Source organism: Bacillus rossius, chromosome 5, assembly GCF_032445375.1.
Source record: "Bacillus rossius redtenbacheri isolate Brsri chromosome 5, Brsri_v3, whole genome shotgun sequence".
Taxonomy (NCBI): Eukaryota; Metazoa; Arthropoda; class Insecta; order Phasmatodea; family Bacillidae; genus Bacillus; species Bacillus rossius.
In genome coordinates this window covers 71,088,344-71,108,794 of record NC_086333.1, presented here as the reverse complement: position 1 = coordinate 71,108,794, position 20,451 = coordinate 71,088,344, and the positions used below count along the sequence as shown (strand labels likewise).

Below are 20,451 nucleotides of genomic sequence, written 5' to 3'. Positions count from 1 at the left end.
TCACACACACACACACACGTGCGCGCAAGCACGCAGGTCTCTTGTTTATTTTTAGACCTCCCCCTCTACAGCTAGTAAAATAAAAGAGAGAGAGAGAGAGAGAGAGAGAGAAAATGTTGACACCAGTCCCCCCCTACCACTTCCTTCGCTTCTTCGCAGCTGCTACCGGTGAGTCATCTACTCCGTGTCACATTCCTGCCTGCCTCCCTTCCTCCCGCCCACGTACCAGTTGTGACGATACAGCGCTTCATTATCTTCCGTCTACACAGCAGAGTTTAAGCATTTTCCTGACGCATCACCACACATCAATTTAAATAATCAGGTACCACAAAATGTTAGTAAAATTTATTTATGGGGAAAAAAATTTCAAATTTTTTTTTCTTTGGAATTTGTTGCAAAAATCGTGGTGCGCGCTATACACGAGTAAATACGGTATGTTTCCTGTTTTCTAGCAGGTTAAATTTTACACATCACGGGTACAGATATTTTTTGATTATTTTTTTTTAAAAAGACAAAATACTAATCTGTATTTTTTCTTCCTCCAGAGAGACTTATAACAAGCCGTTTGGCTTCAGGGTTGAAACCACGTCAAAAATGAAAATTTTACTGACGTTTCGGTCGAACTTGCAGTCGTAATCTTCAGGTTAGCAGTTACCTACCTACTAAATGTCCGGACACTGCGATCCTTATCAGCTTATTACAACTTGCACAGTATATTAATTTTTCCTTGGTGTTCCAGTTGAACCCACGTTATGAACTGCTAATCTGGCACTACCGCGGTCCCCAAAGTGCTGGAGGGCACGGCAGCGGCGGCGATCAACAAGGGGGAGACGACCAACCGTTCAGGAGCAGGCTGATGCTGGGCAGCCTCTGGACCGGTCGGATGAGCAGCTCCTGGAGGCTCTGCCGCCCGCACTCGGGCTTCATCTGGCCGACCTTGAGGAACGCGTGGAACCTGGGCCGCGTCTGGTCGCACTGCAGCAGCATCTCCTTGGTGCACTCGAAGAAGTTCACGAACGAGGGGTACGCCTTCACCAGGTCCGGGGCCTGCGCACCACAAACAACCCGCACGTGCAAGCGAACACAGAGAGCGGATGTACTGTAGCCCTGTGCGAACAGCACAACTCTAACACAATATTCACAAATACAAATATTGCATTTGTAGTAACATAGTAATTTTTTTCAACCAATACTTGTGAGAGGTACTCCACGTTAATAGTTACAAACATTAAGTCTTAGACAAAACAATAAAAAGATATCCTTCCACTTTTTTGATTTTTTTTTTTTTGCGGTTAAAAACTTTTTTTTTAGTTTGCTAGCAGTTTTCAACTTTTCAAACAATTTCTGTATTACAAAACCATCCCCCAGTCTGACTCCAGCAGTTCTGCTGAACATTGTGCACTCGAAATAAACTCTGAGTTGTATCGGGCCCATTATTAAACTGAAACTGGGCTGTTCACATTTACATTGTACGACAATGACTTAACCTCAATTTAATACAAATGAAAATTTATAATGGTTGAACAGATCAGTGCTACAACAATAACACCACCACCTGCTTTGCATGTCATTTATTTGATGTCAGGTAAATAAGGTTGGGTGAAATACTGATTAGTGATTAGTCTTAAATAGGAAACATAAATGAATTTTTTTAATTTACAAAATTTGAATTATAAGCTCTCTTAAATTTTAGATACTCTTTAAATTTAAGTCATCTTATTCAAGAACCCCCTTTAATTCTATGTCTCTCTTCCCTTACAATTATGGTTTCTTAACCTAAAAGTTATATTCAAAAATTTTGAATTCATATTGAATAATTTGATATGCAATACAATTCAAATTAAATATTATGTAAAATTTATGTTACCAACTTATTCAGTAAGTGACTCATTTATAAAAAAAAAATTCAAATGAAATAATGTAACATATCTTAAGCCAAAATTATTTATTCAGATTACAGATTAGTTTTCTGAAACAAAGTATATTCATCATTTTTATGTGAAACAAATAATCTGTGATTATGATATAAACATATTTTTTGAAGTATGAAAAGCACAGTTATCATGCATGAATTTAATACTCAATTCAAAATTAAATTAAAATTTTAAAAAATTGATGTGTAATTCTAGGGCATATTAAAATCAAGGTCATCCTACATTCCAGACCACATTAAATTAAACTCAAGGGCATCTAATATTTGAGATTCATCCATACCAACATTAATAAATTTTTAAAATTTAAAAATTGAACTTGATGGTTCAAATATAGGTTTTTGCCTTTAATACTTCATTAGCTTATTTTGAGAAATTTCACTATTAAATATGAGGATGAATGTTCCAAATTTTTTTTAATACTGACACAGTGAAAGGCCTTTGTTCCGGCACATTCCAAGCTACAGCCACGCTAGACTAGCGATTTTGCCAGTTTGTCACAACACCAATATTGTTAATATTAAGTAAAATGGTATTCAAAACAAGTAGTAATAGGCTACACTAAATAAAGAAAGAAAGAATACAGATAAGCACTGGTTTTCTTCAAAAAAATCATTACGAAAATGTACCCATGAAATGTGAAATGTAACCTGCTGAAATGAAAACTGAAATGAAAACTGACAAAAACTGAGCTAGCTAAAAATTCTGTAAGCACAGTAATGCAACCTGGTGGCAATGGCCAACAGCAGAAATCAACCTTTGGGAGGGGGGAGGGGGGAGGGGGGAAGGGCTGGATTGGATTTCAGAATGTGTCGAACCATAACATGCTGGCTCAAAAACCTTCCACTGTACCTGTAATAAATACTTAAATAAACTTAAAGATCTGTCACCTGTGTCGAAAGTCTTACAGTAAGTCAACAGCAGTGGTGTTCAACCCTGTGTGCAGGAAGGGAACATGACATGCTGTGCAAATACCTTTATCATCACGCTTGGAAGTTGGGTGCAATTGTGGTGAAGGGCAGTTACAAAGCTTGAGGCTTCTGAAGCGACACGTCTAGACGAAAGCGCTCGAGAATATGTTACACGGAACACTGCAGGGAAGAGACTCAGGGGGGACTTACAAACTTGAGGAATATCTCGCCGATGCTGAAGTCCTCCCTCCAGTTGTGGTAGGCGTACCGGAGGTCGGCCAGCATCTTCTTGTGGATGTCGTATATAGGCCCCAGGTTACCAAACACAGTGTTCAGCTCGACCTTGCTGAGCAGCGGGTCGCCAGTCTCCAGCCGGTCCTCTAGCGGTGCCTTATATACCTGCCAGGCATGCAAGTGTTCATTACGTTCATTACAGAACCACCTCCACTAACATCTCCCATTTCCTACAGGCACCGGTGATATCATTTTACTACAGGCACATGACATATCACCTCCACTACCGTCTCTAGTTTCCTAAATGCACTTGTGATATCATCTCTACTACCCACTCTAGTTTCCTACAGGCACCTATGATATCATTTTACTACAGGCACCTGATGTACATCTCCAGTTTGACACAGACATATGGTGAAACCTAACTATCATCTCCCTTTGTAGTTTTGTGCGTATATCAGTTTTTTTTTTACTTCGAAATCTAATGGGAGTGAAAATATCTAAATATTCCTGATATGAAAATAAAACTCAAAAAGTAATAATGAAGAAAAATTGTTTTTGAAACTTTTATGAATGTTAAATAAATATTTTAACAAACAATTTCACATGGCTTTTTGCAAAAGGCTGAATATATTTATATTAAAGAACTACAAATAGAAAAAAAAAAATCTTTCTACTTTTTTTTTGCAGTGGTTGTAAACTGTTTACTTATTTTCAACTTACCTATTAATTTTCAAATTACAGATCATCCTGTAGTTTGTAAAACCATCTTGCTGTTCACTGTACATACTATGTGGAAATAAACTCTGGTAGTTTCATCAGACTAATTAATATTTTTAAATTTTGTACACAAAAATTAACATTTTAAAAGGATTTTAAATATCAGGGTTGATAGTGACACCAGGTGATGTGAAACTGCGTCACTACACTAAGAATACAATAAAATTTGTTATTACAAAATATAATTGAAGTTGATCAAAACTAATAACAAATTATTCCTTTTGGTATTTTAAATTTTGAATATTTATTGGCACAAGTCTACTCATTTTGTTATACGTAGAATATATTTCCTATTCTCAGGGACCTAAAAAGTGGTATTAAAATAAAGCAAAAGCAGTGCAAAAACTCGACGTTAAATCATAATTGCGGTGAAAAAACTCTTCTGTACAAAAACCTAAAAACAGTGCAAAATAAAGTTGGTACCAATTGTTTATGTTTGCTTTAATTCCTTAAAAATTTTTATTCTCTAGCCTATGTATAGAAACAATGCATTTTCAAAATTACGTAGCAACAGTTTATTAGCGATGCAGAAAATCATTTTACATTTCAGATATTAAAATACTTCAGTATCAAAATTAGTGTCTTGTTACACATACCACATGAAGTTTCAGAAATCTACCCGTAAATACTAATCATAAATTGTGCAAAACTTTGTGTTCCCAAAAAAATATTTGAATTTCCACAAATAATTTTAAAACCACTGCATTTTTGAATTTTGCAGTATTTAGAGAATTTTATGCTTCATTATTTTTTGAGGTCTCTACCCAGGCTGAACAGGATAGATTGAAACTATGCAAATAACAAAGAAAACATTCCTGAACACAAATGTAAAATTCTTTAAACAGGATATCCACTCAAATCTGTAATAAAAATTACCCTAATTTTTCCTGACCAAAATCTTAAAAATAGTCCTTTTTTTTACAATTTTCTGGAAGAAACAAAGAATATCTAGCCTTCACCATTATGCAGACTTTCAAATGATTACAATCATAATACTTAATTCAAAACTACAACTATTCAACAAAATTGATAAATCAATCTGAACCATTCATATGCCATTTTATTAACAAATTAGTTTATGAACTTTTCCGGATTCAAAGTAAATTCCTTGACTATCTTCTACATATTTCAACTTCCTTGACTTTTCCTGACTTTCCGAAACGTGCTCGCCATGTTTAACAAATCAAGTAGCATAGTATTTTGAGTCACTTCGATATTAGTATCCTAAATATACACTTCCTCCAAACAGAATAAAATACCGGTTTTGTTAAATTAAAGAGAAGGCATGCGGATGGAGAATTATCTATCAACTATACTGACAACCGCTGACTCACCACCATGATGGTCTCCAGGATTTTGACGTAATTGGACTCTGTTTGGACAAGTTCCATGAACACTTGCTGCCTTGCACTCTGGTTCTTCCTGGGAGTGTCAGACGAAACTGGTTCTGCCTCTGCACAAGCACCACCAGTGTTTATTGATTCACTTAATTTAATTATTAAAATAAGTAATAATTTAAGAGCATTAACAACCTTCTCAAAATAGGATTGACGATTTTGAAATACAATACGCCAGGTAAAAGTAAAGGTTCACAAATCATTTAAACTAAAAGTAAACCTAGCAAAAATAACACTGCTTAATAATAGTTTTAAAACTTAATAATAAATATAAACTAATAGATTTCTAATACTCATGAACTGTAGGCATTTGCTAACTTTTTTGCAGACCTACATCACTTTTAATTCAACCAACAAATCATGTTCTGCATCCTCTTTTAACAGAGCTGTTAAAATGAGGGTTACACTCCAGGCCCATTAAAATACATAAATAACTTGCAATTGATTTGGTGAATTGTTACTGCCTAATTAGTTTATTATTATTTTTTTAATAATTTACTTAATATCTTTTGAACAGGTATTTACATTTTTCTCAAGCCATTATTTATCGCTGTGCCTTAAATGAAATATTGGCCCAGGATTAAACAGTTGCTAATACGTTGACACGTGCCACGGGACCTTGCCGGCACCGAAGACTGGCAACTAGCTGCTTGCCACCCCTCCAGAGCCTTGGGATGACAGGTGGGCAGAGTCGAGCCAAAGTGCACCGACCTCCACCGAAACCCTTCATCCCTCCTTTCCTATGCATCCCCCTCTGGCCAGGATGTTACAAAAAGTTGTGTCCTTGCGGCAACCTGCAGCTGTCCAAGGGCCACAAGCAAACCCTTCAGAGGCTCCTGTGCTCTCGCTGCCTGCACCAGCTCCCCAGAAGCCGCTTCCGGACGCCTTGAACCACCTCCGCCAACAGTCATCCAAACACCGCCTCCAGACACGGACGGCCGTGAGTTACAGTAGTACGGGAAGATCTAGAGTGTAGTACGTCTCAAGCCTGCCTGCCAGCCAGGAGGTAGGGGTGATTAATCATATTGCAATGAACCCCCTATCGATAACCTCTTACCTACCTCTATTCGCTATGGAAAAAAACACACATTCACTCACTCACTCTCTTTAATCTGTCAGCTCTTCTTTCCCCTGCCTGGGCCATTCGCCGACCCATGACCCTTGCACCCTGCCGCGTTCCTAGCCTAGTGAGAAGTGGGGTGGTTTATCAGTGGCTGGAGTACCCCAAAAAATTTTCCTGCCAGGAAAATAGTCACACCTGAGAGAACAGGTCGTTCAGTCAGCGAGGGCATTGAGAGCCATTCAATACCCCTTAACTCCCCTCTTCCTTGCTCCTATGCCCTACTAAAATATGGGGAGGGGAGTGAAGTGACAGGAAGCCCTATTGGCCTGGCTGGCAAACGAGGAAAACCCCGCGCATGTGAAGACACCTAACAGGACCGCGGCCCAAGCTCAGAGGGCCGGACCTGAAGAACCCCAGCCCACTGCCACCTAGCTGCCCTGTGGCGGAGCAGCATAAAAAAAAAAAGCAGCCTGCCCGACCTGCCCTCCAAGACTTAGGGTGGGGACAGAAGGAGGGCGACAATGTATTACTAGATATAGCGGCACCATAAGATATAGGCATCTAGTGAGACGTGAAGCAACTTTGCTACCTAGGGGCTAGGTGACTTGTTTGTGGTCTAATTGTGGTAAAGTAATATAGCGACAAATCATATCGAACTAATAATTACACTATTTAATATGACATATGTCTATTGTTTTTGATTTCTCCCTGTGATAAAATTTTATTTATTTATTCATAAATAGACTTTTGTTTGACACAGTTAAGACATGTACGCATTCTCCTACACTAAACCATGAGACATAAACAATAAGTTATATCTAAGAATTAAACATAAAATTACACACTAAAAAATTAAAAATTACAGCAATTACTGCTGAATTATCTTACAAATATAACATGAATGTTCAGTGCCAAAATTTACCATACAAAATAATGTATTAAAAATTAATTTATGAAATATAATTAAATACTAACCTAAAACGTATCATTTTAAATAGAAAATATTAAAATATAATTTAAATTCTTATTATGATACTGATATTCTCCTTCTCACACATTTATTCAGTGTTCCCTTGATTATGTGTCTGTGAATTTAGAGAGCCAATTTTTTTCAACGATTGCAGTACCAGCCTTGCTTCACACACACTTCCCAACCGGCTGGTCGAGTCTGCAGCTCACCTTCGTCGATCTGCCGGTCAGCGCTGGTCCCGGAGGCGTCCAGGAAAGAGCCACTCATGCTGAGGAGACCCGCGTCACTCACGGACGAACGCCGCTTCTGCGTGGTCGGAGACTCGTAGGTCTGCAGCAGCCGCGAGACTGTGTCGCGCAGCCGCTTGCGCTTGCGGTTGCGCAGTGACGAGCCGGGTGTACCGCTCATGGCCCCCGACCGGTTTGGGGATATGATCGACTCCAAGTACTGCAACTCCGCAACAAGCAATCATAATGTTAATAATGATCGCAGGCTTTCACGGCTATTGTCTGCATTTTCTTGGCTTCCGGGTGTAGGCAGTGTCAGGTAATTGTCTTGCGACGTTTAACCACCTGAGCCAACCAGGAGCCAGCAAGCCTGTCATTGGCCGACAAGCCCAGCCAACCAGACACCAGGGTATAAAAGAACCAGCATCCTCTGCACCAGTCAGTCAGACTTGTCTACCTGATGATGGCAGCTGCAATGACTGACAATTACCTGACACGGCCTACACCCAGAAGCCAAGAAAATGCATGCCAAATAAGAAAAACTGCACACAGCCACACAAGTATTTTATATACTGACAGCTCTAAAACCAAACATTTGTTGAGAAAAGAGATAAGGGAGAAGAGGAAGTTTGTTTGCCTATTGGATAAGGTTTTAAAACACATGGATATGCTCAGAGGAACAGAGCAATGGGACCTTCAAATTTACATTGGACTCTAACCGCTCAAGTACTTAGTGCAGGGTACTGAGTTCAAACCCATGACCCTCGTCTAATGAGCCTAACTATAGTGTGTCTCGCGCTTAGTTTGCAATACACAGCAAATTGCACTTATTGTTGCCAGATTGATACTACCCGGCTTACTACTATTAAAATTCTTATTTTTTTAGACTATCAATATATGTTATAAGTTTTAATATATTTTTTTTAAACTTTAGTATTAGTTGTTTTTTCTAAGACCAGAAAATAGTGTCTTTTGACAGCATAGTAACAGTTGTACTTTCTGAAAAAATCTAAATTATAATACCAATTATTATTTCATAGGAGAAACTATTTGTAGCTGTCAGTCACTATTAATAACAAGACATTCCATTAATTATGTGCTATGGTCAAAACCCCAAAAATTTATAACATTAAAAAATATTAAAAAATTATTACAAAACCAATTGAAAACCAAGAAGGAATCTTTTGGATACATTTCCTTAAAAGTAAGAATTGAACGTTATCAGATGAGCTCTTGATGACTTATAACCAAATGTATTTCCGAAATTTTCATTCCAAATCTTAGTTTACAAAATTTATATATATTTTTTTAAGATTAAAAAAAAATTATTATGCAATAAAAATTTGTGTCTGAAACTTTAGTGCTCTTTGGGTATGTTTGGCAACGGAGTACACCAAAACAAGGGCAGTGCTAATAGTAGAAATCATGCACTGGAATGACAGAGCAAATTCACACAGCAGACTAAGGATGAGACAGGCTACTCTAAGCAATCCCCACCATCAAGAGGAGAAACTGGAATACAACTGATTTGCATGTACTGTTGAGCTATCTCGGCTTGTTCACTAAGTAACTGAATATTCAAAGACCAGAAACTTATATCGCCTCCTACACACTAGGAAATGCCTCGGTGATATTCACATACATCACAATAGAAAAATTACTCCCTACAAATAGAAAATTACCTGGCAAAGACAAATCAAACATTGATTAATTGATTCGCTCAGCCGAAGCTTCGCACAGGCCTGGTGATGAATGAACGGCGCCAAGTGTCGGGAGCCGACGGAGGCGGGGGCGGGTACTCACGTCCTCGAACAGGTACTCCTTCTCGTCCGCGCAGACCTGGTTCTGGATGGACTGCCAGAACCACTCGGCCTTGACGACGTGCGCCCTGAACGACTCGTCCTCCGTCTCGGCCTCGGGGAGGTTCTGGACGGTCGCATCGTCCACCACCTGCAAGCAGGCAGCCCACGCTGACCCCCGACCGCTCGGCCAACACCCGCACCCCTTCCAGCACGAAGTCCAGTCACCTTCACGCCTCTCTCCGTGGTCACAGCTCAACTCGCCAACAAGCGTGGCTTCAGCTCATTTCCGATTTCACTCCCTAACAAACCTACGTATATTCAACATGCATGTGTGCAATACGCAGACAAGATTTTATGGTTTTATTTTGAGTCCACTTTCGTTTTTAAAACAGAAGAGTTCAATGTAGTTTTTTTTTTTGCCAAAAAAAAAAATGTGTTTAATACTTACTTCGCCAAAATGGTGGTACAATTTATCAGCTGCATTTTTACGATAAAATAATGTGTAATAAATTGGTCTGAAACGGATATTTTCAAAATAAAAATAAATTACCGAGCCTTTGTTTTTAAAATGAAACAATAAGAGATGTACAATAAAAAAAATTAAATTAATTTTTCTGATCCACGCACTTTGGTACAATTTTAATTACGTTTTGGTTAAATGCTATTTAATTCAATGATCTAACATGCAATTAGGTGCTATGGTGTGTTAACTTGCATTTTGTTGCTATGCTGTGTTTTGACATTCTTTTCGGTGTTATTTCGGTTTTATCGCAATTCACCATAAAATTTTGTCCCAAGTAATAAAACCACCACTTTTATTTAAATTTTACATCAAAGTACAAACCACACCATCTATTAAGGTAACGTAGAAATGTCAAAATTTCAATGGTATGGAACTGCATTTTTCAATTTTCTTTGTATTTTGCAAACTTGTGTAATTTTGGACTTAAATGTTGATTTCTTTTTACATAGGTAACTTTGAAGAGCTAACCCTGTGGGAGGGAAATATTGGTGTACCCAATTAAATTACCAAATATTTATATTCTTTTAAGTGATAAGAAAGAAAACAACCAACATGTCGAATTAGGATGCAAAAGTTTTGATCTCAAACTACAACATTACACAGAGAAATTTCAGCATTTCTTTAAAAAGCTTACTCTTGCTTTTATTTATCATCCATTTGAATATGGCAGGACTCGGATGAAAAGTGGTGGACATAACAAATTTTTATTGAACACCCCTGTAAAAATTAATTATGTATCAAGTTGAATAATTTAGCACTAACTTCGTATTTTATTATGCCTTTTCCCTATCTAAGCCACTAAGAAACCCTGTACCACCACAAGGACTCAACTTGAAAAACATTGCCTATAAAAAACAGACAAGAAATTGACCACCAAATATAAAACTAGAATTTTATTTTGGCACTTGCTGACAGTGCCACATAAGCCAATATAACATTTTGGAAACTTAAGTAAACAACTTTCTACCCGGTGGCTATCTAGTTTAACAAAATAATTACAGGGCAAACTTGTAACTTGTATTTATATAATTTTCTTTTAACTTTCTCCACTGCGAATTATGTTACGGAATTTCCCCTCATCTCAAACATTAACACCACTTAAAAAACATTGCATGAATACAAAATTTATTTCAAAAATTAAATAATAAAAAGAAGAAAAAATTCTTTTGTTTTTAGAGTAGCCATTGTAAAGATTTAATTTGGTAATTCTAAAGTTAACTTTCTGAGACATAAAGAACCAATTTGAAAGAGAAAAAAGGAGGAAGGAGGAAGGTGAAGAATACACTCAAAACTCATGGGTGAGGAGCCTTTTCATAGCTTAAAACTTATAAGTGGAAGGAAAATACTATGTGTGTACACATAGTCATTTTATATACTATGTAACAAGTTACAAGTATATGATCAATTGATCATTGAAGATCTGTAGATAAGTTGTATATTTTCATCACATGTGACACTATAACTATATTAAAAAAAACTTCTAGGTGAAGATTTACTAGAGCGGAAGATGCATGCTAAATGAAGCTCACAATAAAAAAAAACCAAAACAAAAAGGGGCACGTGTCACAAGACTATAAATTTAAGAGTCCTGTGGCATGCTAGATATTATTTTTTATTTTTACAAATCTAATAGTGTGCAAATGAGAAAAGACTACTTTATAAACAAAAAAATTTAATTAATATTAATTAAAACCCTTGTCATGTAATGATTCTATTGAAGTAAAAAAATAATGTAGTGTTTTAGTTAAAAATTTAAATAAATATTTAGTTTATGACGTAGCCAGCTTGCTACATGATATAATTACAATAAGGTTACAACATATGCACTAAAAAAAGTATTACTACAAGAAGAAATACTTGCTGATACTATCAAGGCCTAGTACAAATATTGAATTAGCAAAAGCCATAAAATAATCATGAAAATGAAAAAGAAATTGTACTACATATTTGCTGCTGCCAAATGCATATTTTAGTTAGTTGAACACTTAAAATAAATTACTGAAAATTATCTTTGTCCATAGATGCATACAAATTAAAAAGAACACTGCAGTGTGTAAATTCATTGCAGTTGATAACATCAGGTCTAAGGACACTTAGTTTCGAAATTCCAAGATCTAACTGAATGAAATAAAATGGTTCACACTGGATTAGTGCTACTCCACCAGGAACCAATCACAAGTAAGCAAGGTTCTGCTGTATTTACTGTGAGTAAGAAGATAAATAAAGATCTGACGTGTGTAGTAGGTAGAGAACAATGCCAATTGTAACTAAATACTCATGCATGCGTATTAATTACATGTGAGTGTTAAAATTTAAATATTATTCAAGGTCTAATAACATGCAATATTTACAAACATGCAAGGAATTATGCCTAGATAGCTGTGCATACAAAGTTAAATTACTGTATATTAAAAAAAAAACTCATGGAAAAAGCATCTTTTCAGACAGGGAAAGCCAACAATCTCTGGATGATAGGCTACTGAAAGACTATGGGAAACATTGTGACATATTAAACAGTACACCATGAAACTAAATGTAGTATATAATAACAATATACGATAACTTGTCCTTTTCAAGGCTCATTTATCATTTCACTACAAAACCATTGAAAAAAGAAGAGTGAAGTTTGTCTGTATGCTAAGCACTGGAATTTATTTTCATAGCAAGAAAAGTTCCAGTGGTACACATTTTCCAAATTTCACATGTAAAGCAATACATAGAGATAAGATTATATGGTGTTATAAAAAAAAGAAGCAAATTTTGTTATTAAAAATTGTGGATTTCGTCTTTATCGTCATTAAAAATTAAAACACATATAGGCTAATAATAAGTACATATCAAAACCAATTACACTGTTTAATTGCTTCAACATTTCATTGTAGGATACTTAAAATGTGTACAAAAAACAATTATACCTATATTAATGACAGTTAAACAACAAACTGCAACTAAAATATTCAGTAAGTTCCTTAGTTTATGAGAACATTACAAACATGAAAATTAAAAGTAGAGCTGAACATTTTTTAAAACCACAATGTCTAGACCAAAATTTTATTACTATTAATAAAAATAAAAAATCCAAACCCTAACTCATTATACTCATACATTTACTGGTGATGTTTCTTTGTACATGCTGTATAGTACAGTTCGTACAGTCTGTATAGTATCAGCTAAAGACTGCTTTCATCTACTTTAACAAAAACCATAAATACAGGGTGCGGCGCGGCTACTTGCTGATTTGTATTTCTCGTCAAGAGGTGAGATCGGGTCGGGAAAGAGTGGGGAGGGTCTCACTCGAAAGGGCAGTCCATGACGTGTTGTCAGCCGCCCAGTCAGTTGCTGCCATGCGTTGGACCAACGAGCAGCACGCGTTTGCCGTCGAGGCTTACTTTTCTAATGGCCGTTCCATTATCGCCACTCAACGAGCGTTCCGTATTCGGTTCAATATTCGTCCTGCAGGTCCAGTTCCTGGTTGGCAATCAATTGTTACGTGGGTGGGCACATTTGGGGCGAGTGGAAGTGTGATGAAATGTGGGACAGATGGTCCGCGGACTGTCACTAGCCCCGAAAACATTGAGAGTGAGGCAGTCATTTTTGCTCTCTCCACGGCGTTCAGCCGCTGCTCTGGGGATTTCGGATCGCAGTGCGAGACGAATTCTTCATAATGAACTGAACTTTCATCCCTACAAAATGGTTGTGACACAATTGCTTAGTGAACACAATTTTATTGCTCGCCAAAGTGCTCTGTGAAAACTTGCCTCATGACGCACTCGTGTTCTTCAGTGATGAGGCTCACTTTCACATTTCACAGGCAGTGTAAACAAGCAAAACATGCGTTATTGGAGTGATAACGATCCGCGTGAACTTCATCAGCGGTCACTTCACTGTGAACGAGTAACTGTGCGGTGTGCAGCGTCAAGAGCGGGGATAATTGGTCCTTATTTTTTTGAGGAAAACGAACGTGCAGTCACGGCTTTGAATATATATACTGTATAGAAGTCGCCAGCCCAGGTTAAAATTTCTAATACGGTTTTGAGGTAGTTGGTTAATTCACCGCCGCAATCGCCACCATCTCTAGGGGATCGACTTGTGGTGGTCCCTAGCGGACAAGTGTCGAACTCTTCAAACACCCCTTCCCCCTCCTGTGGAACGACGTTGAGCTGCAGTGAATGATGGATGAGGGGTGCGGGGAATGACAGCGGGCGACAGCGCTGCGCTCTAACGTGTAAATAACAACTAAGACGATACAGGGCATTACGGCAGCGCACTGCAGCGGTGAAGTTCCCAAGCTGCTCATCATACGCTTCTGAAAGACGTAGAGTAAATCCTATCCACTCGCGACTTCTATACAGTATATATATTCAAAGGTCACGGTGACTGCGGCTCATTACACACAAATGATTGAAGGATTTTATTTGCATGCACTTGCAGAAATGAATGTTGGAGATTTCTGTTTCAACAGGATGGAGCCACGTCACACACACGATGTTCAATGGATATTTTGAATCAACATTTCACAGAGCACCTCAACTCATTGAGAGGCGACCTTGTTTAGCCGGCCTGTTCCCCCGATTTGGCTCTGTGTTACTTTTTTTTTATGGGGTCATCTGAAATAAATTGTATACAATTACCATCCAAGGACCTTACCTCACCTGAAAAACAACATACGCCAGGCTATCACCAACATACCCATCGATATGCTTGAAAGAGATGCTCAGAACTTTAGATATTGGGTAACTCAATGCATTGACAATGGGGGCCATCATTTGATGGATGTCATCTTTAAAACTATATAAGGGAAAAATTTCAGGTGATTTATATTACAAGAAAAATTCAATTATAATATCTCAAATACTTTATTTTTTTATTGGCCTTTCAAATCAGCAAGTTTCCACGCCGCATCCTGTATAAACTAAATTAATATTTTTACTTCGGACATATATTTTTGGTTTTTGAACAAAAGCCTAAACTAAAGATTGATGAAAAAAATATTATTTTAATAGAGAAGTATGAGATAACGGAGGCAAAGTTCGCTTTATTTTGTGTTTTGCCTTGTATTTCAGTGTAATGTGGTGTATTGACAACAATTTTGGTGTTTGGCGGTGTTTTGAATTAAATTACGCTGTTATTTTGTTTTTATCGCTGTGGTTAACAGGATTCATAAATAATAAAAACAATAACACAGAAAACTCCTGTCTTAAAAATGAAATTGGCCTAAAAATAAAAACAATAAAATCTTGTCTCTACAAAGTGAAGTGGTATTTTTGTAAATTCTCAGTTTTCTCCACAACTCACTGCCTTCCACTCACGGTTTTGGTTGGAAGTGGCTGTGCATCTTGGTTATATATATATTTTTTTTATTTAAATTTAATTTTCAAACATGTTTTCCCGATAATCTCCATGGCAACAGCTGTTCCACTGTTGATGCTTCCTTCATTTCAATGTAGCATTGCATCATAGCCTCTGCCTCTTCAGCTTTGCAGGGTATTTTATGCCATTATATTTTCCAGTAAGACAGTAAAGCGTATATGGTTAATTTATATGGTCTATGGTCATAAAGACTTCAATTATATGCTTTTATCTTGTCATTCTTACATTCTTATAAGTAATTCTGATACTTGGTTGCTTAATTTATAAAAGAAAAGAAAGCAATGTATACCACTGAAATTAATTTCCATTAATATCGTATTATTTCATTACTATTCGATTCTTTTGATTCTGTTTCATGTTATTTCACTTCATTTCAATTATTTCATTACATTTGGGTTCATTTTATTTAATTTATATTGTTTCAATTCTTTTAGTTTGTTACGTTAAGTTTCAATTCAATTCAATATTGTTTCCATCTGTTTTGTTTCAGATTAATTCAATTGTGTCACTTTGATATGTAGAGTAAGGTAACATTTAAATATATTTCAGTTCTTTTCTTTGTTTCACTTTGGTTTAATTAAAACATTTTTAACATTGAAATTTGATTCCATTAAAAATGTTTTATTTCATTACAATTGGTTTCTTCTTTTGATTCTGTTTCATGTAACTTCACTTCAGTTTAACTTTTTTTTTTACTGGTTCTCACTTTGCCAGTTATTACTGGTGTTTATCCATTTTGTTTTTAGTATTTTATTTACTTTTAACATAATTTGTAAAGCTATATTTTATGTTTGGCATTATTTGGAAAATAAATTTTTTTTTCTGAGACACTGCGTATTGTATTGGAAGGAAAAAAAAAGGACGAGACAATTGGGTGACGATGGTACCGAATTTCTTTTTCTTTTTTCCAGCTGCCGAGGCTTTCTGGCAGTTTCCGTATGAATTCCTATGATGAAAAAATCGGCAGATGTCCTTTTCCAGGAGGGACGGTAAATTGATCATGTTTTAACAACAGCCTATGAGAAAGATTTTGTAAATTTTTATTCTTTATTTATCACAGGAAAAGCCTCATTGCAAGGGTTAAGAAATTTTTATACACAGTTGTGTCCTTGTGTGCACTGTGCTGTGATTGGTTGTTGAGGTCACATGACTGCTTGTTCCTTGCGTGGTGGCGGGCGGTTGCATATCCTCTTGGTTTATACATAGTCGTTGTTTAAGTACTGTGCCAAAAATATGTGCGGGGGCGGCCGCTCACAAATAACATGTCAATGAGAGCCTACTTTCACGCTCTGAATGGACAGATGCATAACACTGTGTACACTCAGGCTTTGCAATATAATGTTCTAAGTATGTTACAAAAAGTACATTTGGATGACTGTTTGTTTTCTATCCAAATAAAATATACTATCCACGTGAATTTTTGAAAAACTTCTCCCTATCCCACTAAAAGAAGCTTCTTCACATGGCGCCAAGCCCAGGAAATGTCGTATACTTACGGTAGTTACTTCAGATAATGGAGTGAGGCAGCATTGTGGTAAGATACTGAAGTCACATTACAGAACCCAGGTGCTGATTTTGGGTTTCCACAGCTTTTTAAAATCCCCCCCAAGGTTGATTCCTTTCCAAATATCACTGGTCTATGTTCTGCTTACAGTGTGCAATCACCATGCTACTGATAAGATGTTGAGCGCACATTAATTTATATATATTTTCCCAAAATCCAATGTCATATTTCCTTGTGCTTTAATTGAGAATCAAAAATTCACTTAAGATTGAATAGTTTTCAAACTGACCTAAATACACACTGAATCATTTAACACTACAAAAAAATAATTTAAGGCTCAGTTTTACATACCATACTTAATTTTTTTCATTTTTTCATTATTTTTATTTAAGGGCTATTACTAAAATTTCAACTCAATACGTCCCTTGTATTTGTTCTGCCACAATATTTTCAACACTTGCTGTAATAGTACGGAGTGTAAAAAGTTGCACAAGAGATGATGATTACTAATACTTGTGTGCCCTTTACACCCATGATATTGCACTAAATGAATAGCCGTTCAAACTATTTGTGACAGTCATCAAATGCAAGGGAGGTGTTGAATCAAATTATTAGAAACAGCCCTTAAATAAAGAAAAAATAAAATAATAATGCATCTGAGATTACCCTCATTTATCGCATAATTGTCACATGCGCATAATCGTCACACCCATATTTTAGGGCGTCAAAATTTGGATTAAAAAAAAAACTCTTGTGTAAACTTTGCATGATGTTTTTGGTCCCGCTATTAGATTCCCAGCGCTTTGTGTACTTATCTTTTCCGTATAAAACAATGTATTTTAAAGTAGAAATCTAATATTTATTCGGACATTACCACTTACTTATTTAATTAACAGAAATACGAAGTTGTCTGATGTGTAAATTTTCTTTTTAAGACTTTTTAAACATTATAACCTTTATCTGTTCAGCTGTGTCGCTGCGGTGTACCGCTTATAAAAATGTAGCCAGCGCTAGTTGGCATCATTCATGTTTGGTTATGTTGCTTCCCATATAGAGCGAGCACACGTAATCAAATATTGATATCTCGCCGATTCATGCACCGCGCGCATTCTGTTGAGTGCCGAGTTAACTACATTTGATGGCCCGCACACCATGGTGTGTACTACAACGATAGTTATGCGGTAGTTCAGGCTCGCATTCAGGTCATAGATTTTGTTTTTCTATTTAAAGTTGAAGAAAGGTTATTAATTTAAATTGTTTGGCGTGCTCCTGTACACTCCACTTTTTAATTAAACGTACTTTCCATGATGGTTTTTTTTATGAATAACTTTATCAAACAAAAAAGTTTTTTTCTGCATAAACGTCGCACCCCTACTTTTCAAACTTGATTTTAGTAAAAAAACGTGCAACGATTAGGCAAAAAAACACAGAAAGCCTTAATGTGGGTAACATTTTAGTAATTTTAGTAACTTTCTCAGAGTTGTGTTTTAATATTTTACTGATTAATGTAACATGAGCGAATATAATCACAGTACAATTTCTAATACTTTGTATATCACAGTATCTTCAGGTCACTTCACAAACAAGCCATGCACACAAAGCAACAGCAATGATACTAAGCCAACACGTACAAGCACTTCAATAAAATAATACACATTAACACGTATCACAAACATGGTAGGAAGCTGAAAACTGTAAAAACATACTGCAGACACTGTATCAGTGAAGGAAGGGGGTAAAAAAAAATCACAAATACTGCCTTGTAGGTGAACAGTGAACTAGACTTGGCACCCAAACAGCCCCGGAAAAAAAAAACATTCTTAGCACCACCTGGGTGAACCAGAGCCACCTATGACAATTCAACTTCAACACTAAGATCTTAAAACTGGCCACGAAACTGTGGCCCATAAAATAAAACCCAATGTCATATTAAAAAACTAAATAAGTCACCAAAGAATACACATCCAAAAGTGAAGAATTAGGTACCTTATAAGTTTTGTTTATGAAACAACAGTGTTAGATGCTTAGAACAGTTTAATACGTACTATGGATGAAACCATTAAGTGAAATTATTTCAGGAAAGGAATAGAAGTAGGAAAAAATAGGTATCCATTTCAACAACTGCAAAAAGTTGCTTTTTTTTCCTTCTGTCCTTAGCAACTGCTCTATATATAAATAAATACACTTACTTTACAACACAACGATAAACTGTAGATAATAACTCACTTAAGGGAGCCGATTCAAATATACCCCTCGGGCCAAATTCGCATCAATAACATCCACTATGAATAATTGAAAAATGTGTCAAAGTATTTGAAGAAATTATAATGAATGTGGGAATAAGAATAATAATTAGTAGAAAAACTATCTTTTGGTCTTTAAGTAATAAGATTTGTTTCTGAAGACTGATCAAAACAAGCTAGAATCTAAGAGGCAACTTTTATTGTTGTGCTTTGAACTCAGAAAATTCAGCATCTCTTAATGTTTGCTTGATTCATCCAATTCCTGGAGTTTTTTTTTTAAATTTAAAACTTGGGTGTGGATAATAAAACTGAAAACTTACTTCATTTGCAGGTTAACTCATTGACATTTGTAATAAATACAATTAAAGCAAGTTATTTAGTTAGATGGTAGTGCGGGATGTGGCACAAGAAACAGGGGCGGCCATGAGGTTTCTGTTTATTTCAGAACGACGCAGAGCTTACTTAAATGTTTAAAAACAATCTTTCCTTATTTAGGGTTCAAGCAGAATCAACCAAGTAACAGCAAGGAGAAACCGGTAAAGCCTGAACGCATAACCTGCCAGGCAGCACCATTACATTAGCACTCTACCTGAACGAACTAGTGCACCACTTTATTACCAGCATTTCATCTTTAACAAATAAATATTTTACTTAAATTTAGGTGAATCTAGTATGTATTCGCAGGTACAGTTTTTTTTTTTTTTTAATTTTTAATGTAGATGTCATCCTAGATTTGAGGAAATATTGGGTAAACAAGATCTACAAGTCTTTGAAATCTGTTGATGAGTGAGGGCGTGGTCCCGATGGGCAGCGTCTGCCACTGAGACAGTGTCTGGCTGCCTGCGGAGCTACGAGCATGCAGGGGAGTAGTGTTGAGAAGCAGAGAGAGAGAGAGAGAGAAAGAAACAGCGAGCACGGTGTTAATGGCAGCAAGTACCCGCGGCTGTGTTACTGGTCGCTCCTCTTCCCGGGTCCCCGGTGGGGGCTGGCAGGGGAGGGAGTGCGGGGAGGTGTGGGAGAGGGACAGCCTGCGGGTCTTGTCGGCGGGGGCGTCCTCCGCGATGTCGCAGAGGGGGCCCGGCCTCGAGGGCCGGCCGCCGCACGAGAGGAACGCCGGGAGGGACGAGCGCGGGCGACACCTGGGGGGCAGCGGCGGCAAGGACGCCACCCTCGGGCTCCGTGCGACCGGCGACACCACTGGAGGGGTGGGCGGCCGCTCGCGGCGGGCCCGAGGGGTCGACGTCCCAGCCGCTTCCCCCCGGGGACACTCCGTCGAGGGGACGGGGGCGGGGTTCCGGATGTCGGGATCCACCAGGTTAGCCTTGAGCACATTGAATTTTTCACCGGATACAACCACCTGCAAAAAACATTCGGTAAAAGGATTCACAGGGTAAGCATTTTAAGTGAACACACGTGGACAGTGAGGAACAATCTATAACACATTCTATTCGCAAATATAAATATATTAACAACACGGAGAACAAGATAAAATATCA

The 20,451-nt window shown here is 37.2% G+C and overlaps 1 protein-coding gene across 5 annotated transcripts in view; it reads right to left on the bottom strand.

Moving 5' to 3' along the window:
* The window catches only part of LOC134531991 (protein ECT2), a 76,902-nt gene that overhangs the window by 23,736 nt on the left and 32,715 nt on the right, over positions 1 to 20,451 (bottom strand). For 3 of the 5 annotated variants that reach the window (XR_010075108.1, XR_010075109.1, XM_063368099.1), the window contains exons 7-12: positions 19,893 to 20,312; positions 9,317 to 9,463; positions 7,496 to 7,733; positions 5,191 to 5,309; positions 3,053 to 3,241; positions 840 to 1,047 (exon numbers count right to left, since the gene is read on the bottom strand). Coding sequence is in view for 1 of the 5 variants with exons in the window: in XM_063368099.1 (XP_063224169.1) it covers positions 840 to 1,047; positions 3,053 to 3,241; positions 5,191 to 5,309; positions 7,496 to 7,733; positions 9,317 to 9,463; positions 19,893 to 20,312 (1,321 nt within the window). In the remaining 4 variants the exon portion in view is untranslated. The remainder of the gene's footprint in view (positions 1 to 839; positions 1,048 to 3,052; positions 3,242 to 5,190; positions 5,310 to 7,495; positions 7,734 to 9,316; positions 9,464 to 19,892; positions 20,313 to 20,451) is intronic. The other 2 variants (XR_010075110.1, XR_010075111.1) reach the window with 1 other exon arrangement.